Consider the following 14,898-nt stretch of genomic DNA (forward strand, 5'->3'; position numbering starts at 1 on the left):
TTTGGCAAGATTGTCTCCTCTATGAGCTTACTGGAAATACTTGATCTTGCCTGTAGACTTAAGTTATCAGTTTTCAGTAAGGTTTGATGCATTTGAAAAGGTTCTCCAGGAGTCTCTTCTCACCAGTTGTTAATATGGCCATAACAAAGCTGTTGAAAGCTTCTGATCTGCTAAATATTGGTGAACAACTACTTGAGTTTTTATAGGGACAATTTTTGATGATAGTGTTAGTAACATAAATGTGTTTCTATTAAATATCAGTTTCTAAGCCATAGAAATTGAACTTATAACTGAATATCCACTCCAGCATTTGAAGCTGATGATTTCATGTCGTGTGGAAATAGTAGATGTTACCCAAGTAGGGTGTTTTGGTTTTGCCAATGTTTATTAACCTTAGAAGTCTTGGTTTATAGGGATATTGAAATAAAAGTTAGTGTTTTGCCTTCATGTACTTATGTATTATGTCAGCATTTAAATTGAATCACTTCAGATGGTAAGCATTTCTAGGTCGAACTTCCACATAGTCATCACTGATGTTTATTTTCACCAGGTGCTGTTGTTTGTTTTTTTTTTTCTGGTAACTTATAGCTGAATTGTGCTGTGACTAGTGCCTATACCATCTTCATAACAGTACAGCAAGACCAGCTAGCAGTGTGACTTGAGACCAGAATGACAAACAATTAAGAATGCAAAAGCATAAGTTTTTGGGGTTTTTTTTGTGTAAAAATGTTCTTATGGCTTCTCTCATCCATGGGAGTAAGTTAAACCAGTGAGAGCATTAAACTTTGGGTTTTGGAAGCTTTCTCTGTAGTCTCAGGAAAAGCTAATGAGCCTAAATAATGAACATCAGTTCCACTGTTGTTTCTGTTTTCTTTATTCCTTTTGAAAGTTTAGATTTTTATTCATTTGTTCGCTTTTATTTTGTTAACTGTGCTCCTTCCTTATTTCATATTAGCTCAATCACTATTAGAATATAATCTTCTGTGCATCTCAGAACTATGCTTTCTTATAATGCATCTCTGCTGTGACTGTACTGAATTACCAAGAGACTGAAGAAGCTGAAATGATTCTGTTTGGTTAGAAGAATGTTGAAGGTGAATGTAATGGATCCTTACAAAAATCACAAAGGTGGCAGATGAAGGGGAATGTGGAACTGCTGTTCTTCATATCCTACAAGTCTAGGACTAGAGAAACGCTTGGTAAAACTTCTAGTAGGTCCATTTAAAAATGCTCAGGAATTGCTTCTGTAGTTCATTTCTGGAGCTTCCTGCCACAGAAACTGTGTAAAGTAGATATAATATCAAAAAGGCATTCGAGAAATGGTAAACAAAACACTTCTAAGAAGATATTAGAAGCAGGCAAGAGTGTGCCCCCTAACATTTTAAACATATTTACTTTAAATGCCAATGGAACAGGAGGAAAAACATACAGTGGCTAGTCTAATACACTCTTTCTAGTGTCATTAGGGAAAACAGAACATTCATCTGCGTGGATCAGTGATCTTGGCCAGTAGAGCATTGCATGTCAGCTCTCACAGGTATTCTAGATGAGCTGTATGATTTCTGTTGATGTTCTAATGTGCACTAGGTAATGAGTAGTTGATGAGAATGTTTTAGTCAATCCTTTATTTTCTATAGCTTTTTCACTTGGTTTCATCTCAGAAATGAATTGCAGAACACCTGCCTTACTAAAAATAATTCTCAGAAACCTTTTGTGCAATTCTGGTGTCTGTTTACAGGGTTTGCTTTTATCACACAAATTACACAGTGTCCTTTTTTGAGTTGGAACTTTCCAAGATAAACAACAGTAGAAACCCAAACTTATTCCCAGCATAAGAAGTGAGCAGAAGAGTGAAGGTAGTTTTCTTATTGTTATATGGTATGAAATGTTCCTTTGCTTGATTGTGTTGTTCTTGGTTTTCAGAACAAATGTTAAAGGAGCAAGAGTAACTTTTAACAGGGTGACTTCCTTGTCCTTATCCCTTTTCTCTTGCTGGCATTACTGCACTGTGGATGTCTGCTCCACTGCCTTCCCAGGACCATAGGCAGGGGCTTTTTCTCAGACTCTGAGGGCTGTGTTTTGTGGATGTGCTTCAGTGTGTCATGTATCATATAAACCATGTTATCTTCAGAGTTTTGTAGCTCTTCATCTCAGTTTGCAAAGTCATTATTATGCCAGCAGTGAATTCTCTCTCCTTTGACTGCCAGATAAAAGTTATAAAAATGCAAGCCTTCTAGCTCTTTTTCATCCACTTCATATAGCTTTTCTTGAGATGCAGTTAAAATTTCCACGTATCAGTTCATTGCATTTTGATATGTTGCAGCAGTGGATATCCTTAGCTGCAGACTTCCAAGATTCCCAACAGGGCTATATTTACTTAATTGCATTGCATTAATTGGTGTTTGGAGAGTTTGTTTTGCTCATCTGTAAAAAGCTTAGAGTTCCATTCCTTAACATACAATTTCATGTTTGTAAAGTTCAATTAACTCATGGAATTGAGACGGGTTAACAGTTTCAGGAAAGAAAATAAAAAAAGACTGTTGTTCCTTGAGTCGATGCACTCTAGGATGTGGTGGCTCTGCAGCTCACTGCCTGTCAGAGCTGAAGAAAGTTGCAAAGGGGTGGGAGAAATAGTGGCCAGCAGTGGTCATGCAAGGCAGGTGCACAACTGGCCAGGATCTGCTTGCAGCTATCTCATGGTGCGTGTGGTAAAATGTGTTTGTGTGTAACATTCTATGAGGCACCTAGGAAATGACACTTCTGTGTTAAATTTTGGGACCATTCAAGGAGTTGGTTTTCTGTGCAAAAAGGTGCTTGTGTTTGGTGTAGGGAGCAGAGTATGGAGGAGGCTTCATCTCTGCCAGGAGCCCCCCATCTTTTTTACTCTTGGAGTTGACTGAGAGAGAAATTAACCTTATGTATATATAACACTAATAATTTCATTGTCTGTTCATAGTGCAATTGTTTTCTTATTGGTTCCCAAATATCTTAATTCTAAATACCCACATATCTTAAATTTCTAAATTTTATTTTCCAAAATAATTACTCAAACCGGGGGTGTTATGGAATTTACCCCATGAACCATTATTTCTGTTAATTCTGTTGTGCTCTGATCTTAGTTATAGCCAAAATGGATATTTTTAAATTGTCTCCAATTACACATCCTTATTTTTCATCCTGTGTAGATGAAAAATGAAAGGGTATGTTGACATCCCTTAGTTGCTTAGCTGAGTAACTCTTGGCTTTTTTTGGAAAAAGTAGTTTTGAAACAATTCCTCATCAAAGGCCTTGAATAATAATAATAATAATAATAATAATAATAATTATTATTATTATGTAATTCCTCTAATGAGGCAGTCAGGTAATTATTTTTTTGTTGCCTGACTGCTGGGATGATGAGGAGAGATGACACAGTTGTGTGTTTGCCAATGCTGCATTTCTTTGGGGCTTGAGGAAGGAACTGCTTGTGCAGGATTTTACCAGCAGGTCCTTGGGCTGCCAGGGTGGCAGTCATGGGCTCGTTCAGCAGAGGGGGGAGCCAAGGAGGAGGAAGAAAAAGCTATGTGCATGGTTGGACATCTCAGGACATGCATTTGTGTGGATGGAAATATAAAGATGGGAAGAACGGGAGGGTAGGGGATGCTTGGAATATAGAGGGAGGAGAAGAAGCTGGATATCAAGTGGGTTAAGGGGGTCTTGGGAGAGAATCACAACTTAAGCTTGAATGTGCAGGGGAGGACCTGAAGGCATTGTGTTAAATGCAGAAGCAAGAGATGGAGTAGGAGAGAGGAGGAAGGCAGGCAGTATTGCACTAAAAAGAGGGACAGAACAACTCTTCCTCCTGTTATCTAAGCTGACTTGCTGTTGAAAAACTCTTCCGTGATCCCTGGCCTTCATGCTTGATTTCCTTTGAAGACCAAATATATATTTCGTTACATTGAATTCTGTATATGGAAGACACTGTTTTCCAGGTCATTTTCTGGTATTCTAAAAGTTCAAATGAAAAAATGGTTCTTGTGTAGTGAATTTTTTTGTACAGCTCTGTGGCTTCTGCGCTTGTACAACGCTGTGGATTTGCCATTGATGCATAGCTCATTGAAATGCTGCATTTGGTTCTCATGAATTTGCCAATCTGTTTCTATCAGTCTGAACATTCTGGCTATTGAGTTCATATGATTTTGGTAGTAGGATTTTAGTACTTGCAGATGGCTAATTATTTAACTTGAAACATAATTGGAAAACATTGTCCACAAGCTAATTAATGAAATGCAAAATGAATTATTTTAATTAGGATTACTGTTGATAATGTTTATTACTTCTTAAAAACATAATCCTAAATTAATCATCTGTAGTACTGTAAGTCTTATGTGTCTGATTTTTTTTAATTAATCTTGATGTGTAGAAAACTTGCACAGCAGGTATGCGGTTTTTTGTTTTTCTTTTTTTTTCCCTGGCTGTGTCATCTTCAAACTTTTTCTCTTGTCTTGGGTTGTTTGAATTTCATTTTGCACACTTTTCAATGCCTTTTCCTTCTTTGTGGTGGGAGGGGAAGAGAAGATTTAGAAGCTACATTTTCTTTGCTTTTGGAGCTAAATCTAATGACAGCTGTACCGACAATTTTCTTCTGTGTTTACATGCAGCCAGGAGCTATGGGCGGAGAAGAGGTAAAAGTATTTACTAAATGTTTTGTTTGCTAAATAGTGGGAGATGTAAATATTTAGTTCTCTTATGATAATGTTACCAATTTTAACAGTATTTGGTTGATCAGTTGCTTCTTATAAATCAATTTTATATTCTTCATTTTGAAAACATCTCCCTTTTTATAACAACTTAAAGCAGCGATGACTTGAGCAGGTAACTCAGTATGTTGCTGTTACTACTGGAGAATGGGTAAATGTTAAGATTCTTTTTCATGACACATATTTGTGATTTTAAATGTGTGGTGTTCCAGAAATGAAGATTGTTTTCAGATGTTTTTTGTAGACTTTTAATGTTTAGCAAACTTATTGAATTACCTCAAGCATACGTTTTTTTTCTTGGATGAAACTTCTTTTGTTGAAGATTGCACTTGGGGACTGCATCAGTTTACCCTAGGTAGAACATTGTGAATACCAATACTAATAACTGTCCTCAGTGGTGAATACTGATAATCAAGAGAGGAAATAAATTTAAAACAAACAAACAAACAAAAAAAAAACATTTGAGGATGTTTTAACTGTATTTCATCATTTAAGCAACTCTTAGAAAAGCATTATACAGATGTTGTACAGAGCTGTGTTTATGTTTATTCTGAGAGATTAATGACTGTGGACAGGAGCAAACATGCTGGTTACCAAAAAAGATTTTTCTGATGTACTGTGCTGTAGCTGACACTGACTTATTAACTGAGAAAATAATGGTGAAGATTGTGGCATTTTACAGCTAGAATTGGACAGTGCCATCTGTTTGGGGTACTTTGGCATTACATTTCATTTGATCTCTCTTTTTTTATATATATATGTTCTGTGGCACCCATGCACGTGACGTTGCTTGGAAGGCCTCCTTTTCACAGTGTAGAATTTGGGGACAAACCTAGTCATATGAGTTACCCAATAGCCTCTAAGTAACTAGTAGTTTGCACTTGTGTGGTTAAAATAGTAGGCTGGACTGGTGCTGGTTCTAACATAAAATTGGAGCTGATTTGATTCGAAGCTGATGGTGTTTAGCTTTTAATTTATAGATAAAGGTAAACAGAGATTTGTATTTTTAAAACTTAGATTTTATCCACAAACTTACCTTGCTATTTTTCCCTACTTCCAGAGAACAGTATTGTTATCTGGTGTCTAAAGCACGTTAATATTTTTCTTTGGTGCTCTCATGGTACTTGAAACATTAAATATCATAAGCTCTGTATGCATGTGAGCATAGGATGGTGCCAAGTGTCTCCAGATTGATTAAATGGCAGCAAAGTAGGAAGGGAGGTGGAAACCATCTGGGCACTGTTAACTTCCAGTAACTTGTGCTGACTTGTAGAAGCAAAATGTAAGTGATGTGGCAATAGTAATCGTGGTGTGTGCAAGATAGGCTGTAAAATTCAGTGTAGGCTTCTTTGTAGAAATTGTGGTGATGACAAAACAAGGCAAACAGGTTCTGGATGTGCTGGACTTTCAGGATTGTTTTACTCGGCTAAAATGCATGCTTCCCTCCATAGTAATTGTTGCCTATGTGAATTTGTCTTTTCTATGGTAACTAGTAGGGGGGTGTGTGTGTGTGTGTGTGTGTGTGCGTCTCTTGTCATCGGTGTTAGGGATTTTGTGACGTGCCCTACTCATACAATATTAACCTCTCTGATATCCCTGCTTTTTCAGTATATTGAATTGCATAATGTTGTTTTGAGCTTTCTTAACCTGAAGAACCACACATTTCTTAAGTTGTCTGCTTAAAAAAGATGTGTTGTTTATCAAACGTTCTCATATTCATTGCTTTTACCACTTGCATTGCAGTAATAATATGCAGAGAACTCAGAGGCAAGTCTGTGCAGGGACTCATTTCATGTTTATTATACTGGAGTCTTTTAATTAGTCTTTCACTCTGTCACTGTGACTAAGCATCTTCAGTGGGAAGAGTGTCGTCAGAAATATTTTGGGGGTTGGTGCAACCTATCAGCTTTCTACTTGATCCTTTGTTTCCTTTGTGAATTAAGCTGAGCTTTTTTTTTTTTTTTGTAGAAATCACACTTCAGGTTGCTGAGTTGCGTATCCTGAAAACAAGATCTGTATCTGGTTTTCAAATTTTATTTTACTTTTTCAGATATGGGTGTAAGAGTAGCTATTGAAAGTCTTTCCTCTTGCCTTGACAACTCAGAGGTGCCAGGGAAGGGCTGCAGGCATATAAAAACAGGGCACTTACTAATGCTTTTCCATGATACTCTATAGAGGCTTGCCCTGGGTGTTTTCTGATGTGAGGTTTCAATAGCTAATGCTCCAAGATGGGTTTTTCCACTGTTCTTGCTCATTCTCTCTTTCAGAAATGATGGGAACTTTTTAGCATCCTAAAAAGCCTGCGGTAATGGGTTCCATAGTTTGGCTTTCTTTGGATTTATGTATTTAATGTACTTGAGCAATTGTTCCCTACTCCATTTTCTCTGTGCCTTTTGTTCTATTAAATACTTGCTTTATACTCTTAACTGTATGCTTCACTATAAAGCTTTAGGTCATCATCTCTTGAATTCACTTAATCTGAGTATAGTGCCTGTGAACTGTCAAGCATCTGACCATCAGAGGAGGCATCTTGCCTTTTAAGCCACTATGCATTTTGTTCGATTTCCATCAGAAATCAGCTCTCATTCAGCCTCCTCAATGGACCTGCATTTCAGTTGAACAGCTAAATATTGATTCATTTGATGTGTGAACTTCCATCTTTTTTAAGAAAGCATGTTTGTGGGGGGAAATAAAATATTATTTAGTCTGTAAATAATTTGATATTCTTACATGTTTACTTCTACCTGTTATTACTCTCATTCATGTGCTCTCTCTTCTGCTAAAATGCATACATTCATATATGTGTATAACCTCTCCATGCATTACCAGAATATTTATCAAGTCCTTTCTGGCTTATGCTCTAAAGCTGCCATTTCTGACAGCCAGCTGTGCTAGACTTTAAGAGTAGCATCTCTAAATCCTTCTCTGTTTGTGACATTTGCCCTGTTTCTATATTGGTGCTTAAAAGCACAGTAGGATTTTTACCTCTGTGGATTTTTGCATTTGTGTTCTTTGCCAATGTTCTGCCTTCAGTGTGTTCTTCCTACATAAAAATTGAAGCTCATGCTTTGTGTCAGTCAGAACGTCTTTTCTGTTGGTTGTTTATCTTGTTCCTTATATGTAGGTTTGCTGCTTCTTTTTGTAATGTAGCCTTTACTGTTCAAGGCTCTATTACTGATCATTTCAGTATATACATTTTTTTCTGACTAGTGTCAGTCTGTGTGTCTTTGTTTTCCACCTTGCCCCTGGTTTTCCTCCCTTTACTTCTGTGTGCTGTAGCTTCCTCTTCTTTGGGTCTTCCTAGAAGTCAATTTCATGTGATCAATTACCATGTAATTTATTTTTCCTGCTATTTATATTTATAGTTAACCCCTTTAGAAACTGTTTGTATCAATTAATTTTAATTCTGTCCCTGGGAGCAATCCTGCATGATATGAGGGGACAAGTAGTTTCTTCAGAGTTGAGATGAGGTTCCCATTTATACATCTTTTCACTTTACAGGATTTATTTTTCAACTCAAGTATAGGAAATTAAATTCTAAAGCTATTTTGAATATCTTCTATTTTCTGGGTTAATATATCTGTTCTTAAGATAAGGTGCGTATACTTTGGTAATAGTAGCAACAAGTTATTTGAATCAGGTGATCACAATAATTCACTTTTCATCAAATAACTGAATAGAAGTCATTTGTGTTGCTTTCTGTTCATTCATTTACTGAAAGTGTATTTTAATACTGAGTAACAATTTGACACTGACGTAGCTAACAATTTTTTTTTTAGTGCAAGTATTTGTGTTTTATTTAATAAGTCTTTTAAAGATTTTTATCTTGTTAGCTAAGCTGTTTGCTTCACCTACACGCTTAACATCCACTACTCAGAGCTTTTCTGTGTTTATTTTGCTGTTTGCCCCCTGCTCAGAAATTTGCCTCCACTCACTCAAGGAGGAAGCAATGCAGCTCTTGAGGTTAGGGTACTGTCAAGCATTCTGAAGGAGGCCATCCTGCCCCGCAATGCCATGGCTTAAGTGATCTGCATTTTTAACTCGTTTCTTTGAGATCTGCTATGGAAGTTCTTAAATCAAAAAGGATTGGCTTGAAGTGTTCAAAGGTGCTTTCTGCAGCTATGACAGTTTCTGCGGACAACTTGTTGGCTTCCATTTTCATTCCCAAGAGTTTCTGCTTTAAACTAAATTAGGTTTATTGTCTTCTAAGAATAACATAGTTACAGATTTGAAAAAATAGGAGTGATACCAATGAATACCATCTGAATAACTGATTGCTTGGCTAGACTTCTCATTAGAAATTCTCTTAGAAGCAAAACAGTGTTTTAGAAAAGGAAATTGTAAGTTTTGACTGAAATATTTAATTGTCCAGGAAATAGCTTTAACTACAGATACTACAAAATCTGTTACAGGTCGGTCTTCACTCTTTCCTTTTGAAGATGGCTTCCTAGACGACAGCCACGGTGATCAGTCTTTATCATCGGGTCTCAGCTCTCCAACACGCTGTCAGAATGGTGAAAGAGTGGAACGCTATTCTAGAAAGGTGTTTGTTGGAGGTCTTCCTCCTGACATTGATGAAGGTACTGTGAATAAGTTACATTGGTGAGATATGGGAATTGGCTTTCATATAGTTACTTAGGAAACGACATTTTGTCATAGAAACAAATGTATTTTTCCAGGTGTATCGCTTGTAGCGCTTGTGGCGTTATTTAAAACATCCTCCTCACTTTGTCCCACAACACCTGAGAATTCCCATGATATTCTTCTGTACTGCAGATTAGAGGAGATGAAGACAGAAATGCCTGCATAGCAGGTCTTTTAATCTGCACTAGTAGCATGTGTTCTCACACATGTAAAATAGGAGAGCTGGAAAAAGGAAAAACAGTGGGTACTGTCAATCCTCTGTAGGATTTCCTTTGTTAATAGAAGTTGTTGACTTATGGACTTTGTTAATGCAGTACTTATCAAAATAAATTGGTTTCCTATGCAGCATATATGTAGTGTTCAATTCACAGAAGTAGAGCATTTAATATGGTTGCAACAGTAACCAGCATTTAGTAGGGATGGTCAGGTTTTTTTCTCAGTCCATATTAACTCTGCATGAATGTACACACGCACATTTGGACTGAAACCAAAACATTACAGTTTGGGGTGTATTTTTCATATTGTAGCAGGAATCCATCACTACGTAGCTTCAGTTGGCATATACAGGACATTCAAGGATGCCTTAAAGGGAGGAATCTTTGAATCTCATCACTACTAAATCTGAAGAATAAACTATGGTGCAATTTCAGTTAAAAGAAATAAAAATAAGCTGGATTGCCAATGAATGGTTCACAAACAGCTACAAATACAGTTCCCACATCACATCACCAGTTGCAGAGTTGTTGGTGCGGGGACAGCTGGGTCATCTGATTCTCCAAATACAAGCAGCAGCAGGCCAGCAGGTACAACTGATGTGACCACTGCTGGGACACTTCAGATTTGAAATACATGCCCAGCCTGTCCTGAGAGGAAATAAGAAACATGGCTGCTTGGGAGCTATTTCCCTCATACATGAGAGATTGACTCTAGTAACATCATCTTCCTTAAGCTTCTGATTTGTGTGTTCTGTGTTTTGTGTCTCTTGTTGCTTGAAAAATTTAACACGCAGCTCATGGGGATCAGGTGATCTGGATGCATCTCAAGTAGCAACCAAGAATTTGGAAAACCACTGCTTTTTTTCTTTTTTTTTCCAACCTTTCTTTCTGATGAGCTGTTGCTCTGATCTATTTAGCATTGCATTAGCTATAACTCTAAATTACTACTTCCTTTAAAATGCATAAATGCATTGAAAAGTTATATGTATTTTAAAAACTTGAACGAATTTGAGGGAAAAAAAGAATTTTCTTAAAATAAAAATTGTTTTATAGGATAGTTTCAGGGATGGTTTCGGATGTTTGCTTTCTGGTGTTTTTAAACTGATACTTTAAAACAACAACAACAACAAAAACAAACGTGGTGATTCAGGGCAGATTTTCCAAGGAGACTGTGGAGGTGAAGTCCCCACAGACACATGGCCTGATGCAGCCTGCTTTCTGGATCGTGCTGCAAGGAGTGGCCATGCAGACACTTAGCTTCTCCATCAGTCCCCATGTGGCAGCATCTGACCCTGCATTGTGGCTATAATTAGATGTAGACCACAGCTGAAGCATATTCACTTTTGATAGATCATGTTTGCAGCAGGATTAAATGCAGACTTGTGTTAGTGGAATGCAAAGTTCCTTTTTTAAGCAGCCATGTATATTGCAGAACTAAAAGAACATTTAGGCATTATCAATGTACAGTATTGCAGTTTTTGTTGTTCTTGATAGGAACAGAAAATGGACTTTTAAAATAGAAATGCTTACCTTGCCACTGTCATTCTTCAGTCTTTCTCTAAGGTGCCTCATTTGTTTTTTGTAGATGAGATCACTGCCAGCTTTCGTAGATTTGGACCTCTTGTGGTGGACTGGCCTCACAAAGCTGAAAGCAAGTCATATTTTCCACCTAAAGGTAATTAGCTTAAAATATTTTTATGCAGGCTGTTCTGGTAAAAGGAAATTATGTCTACAATATGGCAATCTATTAAAAAGAAAGGATTTGATTATCAGTGATGAATTTGCTCTTTCAACAAGTGTATTTTCAGCAGTTACCATGATGGAAAAAAAGAGCTATTCAGTGAATGAAACGTAGCCTTGTATTTCAGCAAGCACGGAGTCCTTAATTCAGTGTTTAACTTATACTAGGCTTAGTTTAGAAGGAAAGTTTTTGAAATTTCCTAATTCTGTTGTGGTTTGTTTATTGTTGAAACCATAAGAATAATAGAATATGATTTGTCATGGCCAGAAGTCATTGGTGAACTGTATGCACAGTATTTTGCCAAGATGCATGAGCCTACTTTGCGTGTGTGCTGACCCAGGAAGCTGTGATCCTGCCCAGAACCAAAAGGTTTGCAGCAGGGTCTGCTGCTGCTGAGCTACAGCAATGAATTCTGCTAAGAGATGGAGTCTTCAGCTTGGGCAGGTGTCAGGCACCGTGATCACAGAGCTGCTAGGCCGGAACTGATTCGTTTCAGAGTGGCTTAGAGTTAAGCAGGTGGGGCTTTTTCACACCCATCAGCAAAATGCTATGCCAACTTATTTAGGGTTTATGGAAAAACTAGCTGGGAGAGTTGCTTGGTTAAACTCGATTGCTCTGTACTGTATCTTCTGCTGTGATTTTATTTTTATACCATACAGTCTATGCTCAGTCACACTTGCCTCTTGCGTATAGTTTGGGAGTTCATGCATGATCTAAAACTGCAGCATAAAATTAGGCACAAAATTTCTGATCTATACGTTAAGATTTTCTACTCTCACTGGATCTCGAAGTTCTTAATGGCTCATTAAGGCCACTGATTATCTTGGCAGAAGAGCGGGCTACTTGGTCACTGAACTAGCTAATCCTGCAACATTTCCATAGATATGGTTTTGACTGTAACAGATAAGTAATGAACAGCTTCTGTGGAATCTTGAGTGCTGGAGGCAAGATAGCTCCGTACAAAGGCTTGTTCTGTAAACAGCATTTGGGGCACTTGCTTTAAAACAGAACAACACAACATACATGCTGTGTCTTTCCTGTCCCATTCTCACAACTCAGCCTTGCTGTCAGGAGTTTTTATGCAACATCTCTTTCTGAATTAATAAATACATGAATAAAGCACATGTTCTTAAGAACAGTTAGTAAAATATGCTTTTTTTTTTTTTTTTTTTTTTTCACTATCACTGAAAAGTTTAAAGAACAGTAATAATATAAAGCAAGTTTCTCCTTGTCCCTAATATCTCTTGGTCCTCTCCGCTCTCACAGTTTTCATTCTCATTAATTCAGTAACTATTTAAGGCAGATCAACATGGGACTTCCAATTATTGTTGAGTTTGTTCTGTATGTGACACTGGACTAGTTATGCCTCAACAAACCTGTGAAAATGTTTTCGAGTAAGATCTATTTTAGCAGAAGACAAGGGAATGCAGGCTCGCTTCTATTTTTGTCATGATTCTAATATAGGAAACGGCTTTCAAAGCCCCTGCCAGTTGCCCTGAATGTCTGTCTGAAAGTGCTAAACAACAGTCAATCCCAACTGTTCCAGATTTATTTATAACTAACTTCTTAGTTATCAATCAGGACTGCAGCGTTATGCATCCTGCATTCCTGCCTTTGAGGTTCTCTCAAGAGCTGTACTGAGCTTGGTTGGTTGAATGTACGTAACTGACTGTGGTTCTGTGCTGGAGCATCTGCGTAAAAGACCAGGAGTCAGAAGCCAGGTTTGAACGCCTGTTGTATTTTTTTTCAGATCTTTTGCATCTATTTTAAAGATAAAGAATACTCCTCTTGCAAGGGTATTATGGAATCATTGAAAGAAGCACTGCAATAAAATGCCTCTATTTCTGTTTTTCCATAGAGGCTCCTTTAGAATTAAAACATGGTATTTATTTGTTTAGACTTGTTTTATTTTATTATCTGGCACTCGAGGCCGCACCTCGAGTACTGTGTTCAGTTTTGGGCCCCTCACTACAAGAAAGACATTGAGGCCCTGGAGCGTGTCCAGAGAAGGGCAACGAAACTGGTGAAGGGTCTGGAGCACAAGTCTTATGAGGAGCGGCTGAGGGAGCTGGGATTGTTCAGTCTGGAGAAGAGGAGGCTCAGGGGAGACCTCATTGCACTTCACAGCTTCCTGAAGGGAGGTTGTGGTGCAAAAGGGTCTGGCCTCTTTTCCCAGGCAAATAGTAGGACCCGAGGAAACGGTCAGAAGTAATACCAGAGGAGGTTTAGGTTGGACATTAGGAGAAACTTTTTCTCTCAAAGGGTGGTCAGGCACTGGAATGGCTGCCCAGGGAGGTGGTGGAGTCGCCGTCCCTGGTAGTGTTCAAGAGGCGCCTGGATGAGGAGCTATGAGAGATGGTTTAGTAGCTTGTGGTACTGATAGGAATGGGAGGGTGGTTGGACTGGATGATCTTGCAGGTCGTTTCCAACCTTGTGATTCTGTGTGATTCTGTGTGTGACTTATTTAAAAAAAAAAAAAAAAAAAAAAAATTAAATTAAATGGAAAGAGATGCTTGAAGTTATGCTTTTGCACAACATTCAGTGACATCCAGCTGTCAAATAGTAGTGATTTCAGATGTTTTCTCCCTTTTTTCTACCTTTTTCCTTCCATGTCACATTATTAACCTGTAGAATTTCTGACAATTTCAGTAGGGTTATTTCAGATGGAAAATCTGTCCAAAATAAAAATAATAGTAATTAAAAAAAAAAAAGAGAGGCTGTCTGGACTGTGGGAATGCAGTGGGATGATGTGGAGGCTAATCTTTGTTCACACGTTAATAAAACTGATCTCTGAGGCTTCTCCCACCTACTTGAACATGCCTGACTGGCAGTAATGTTGAACCCTGCTCTTTCTGAAAAGAGGCTGTCGCCTCCAGATGGACTTTAGTGGCCTTTTGATGGATAGGCTTTTTTATTAGCCCTTTATTTCTGTAGGTCAGGCCAAATGACTATGACTTAGAATGAAAGTTGTTTTTTGTTTGCTTTGATAAGCATTCAGTTACTGGCTTGAAGCAGATAGAATCATACCATTGGGTCAGCATAGTCAGCAGAGTTTCACACTGGGGCAGTTTCATCAGGAATTACTACCTTCTAAGTGCAGGTGATGTCACCCCTTACAGTTCTGAGCATACGGATATGGACTTTCCGCATCTATTGTTCAAGAAAAATGCTGTGCCTTATTCATAATTGCATGAATTTGTGAAATGTGTTCAACGCTGCAGTAGATGAATTCCATTTAGTTGCTTTATGTTAGGAGGACTGTCTTGATATCCTTAAGACTAGGAACAAAAGGCTGCAGGAGCTATTAGCCATGTCTAAGCTGATCAGGCATGAAATCTGAAAGATTAAAATAAAACTACAGTCTAATAACTTTTTTCCCCTCCTCCCTTTATCTGGTGCGTTATCTGGTTAGTTTGGTGGGTAAGTCAGACTGCAGATATGCAGTCTTGATCTGGCAAGACATATTAGCTAATTTATTAGCTGGTATGGTTGATTAGCTTAGGTGCAGTGTCACATAAGCTGCTTTCAGGGCTGAGGTCCAGAAATATTCTCACAATGC

At 37.9% G+C, this 14,898-nt stretch overlaps 1 protein-coding gene across 7 annotated transcripts in view; it reads left to right on the top strand.

Annotated features, from left to right (window-relative positions):
- CPEB3 (cytoplasmic polyadenylation element binding protein 3) overlaps window positions 1-14,898 on the top strand; it is an 84,855-nt gene that overhangs the window by 46,798 nt on the left and 23,159 nt on the right. For all 7 annotated transcript variants that reach the window (XM_042863030.1, XM_042863033.1, XM_042863029.1 and 4 more), the window contains 2 exons: window positions 9,152-9,319; window positions 11,184-11,273. In XM_042863030.1, coding sequence (XP_042718964.1) covers window positions 9,152-9,319; window positions 11,184-11,273 — 258 coding nt within the window. The remainder of the gene's footprint in view (window positions 1-9,151; window positions 9,320-11,183; window positions 11,274-14,898) is intronic.

The sequence above is a fragment of the Lagopus leucura genome, unplaced genomic scaffold (assembly GCF_019238085.1).
Source record: "Lagopus leucura isolate 7727_CA_CO unplaced genomic scaffold, USGS_WTPT01 Super-Scaffold_739, whole genome shotgun sequence".
NCBI lineage: Eukaryota > Metazoa > Chordata > Aves > Galliformes > Phasianidae > Lagopus > Lagopus leucura.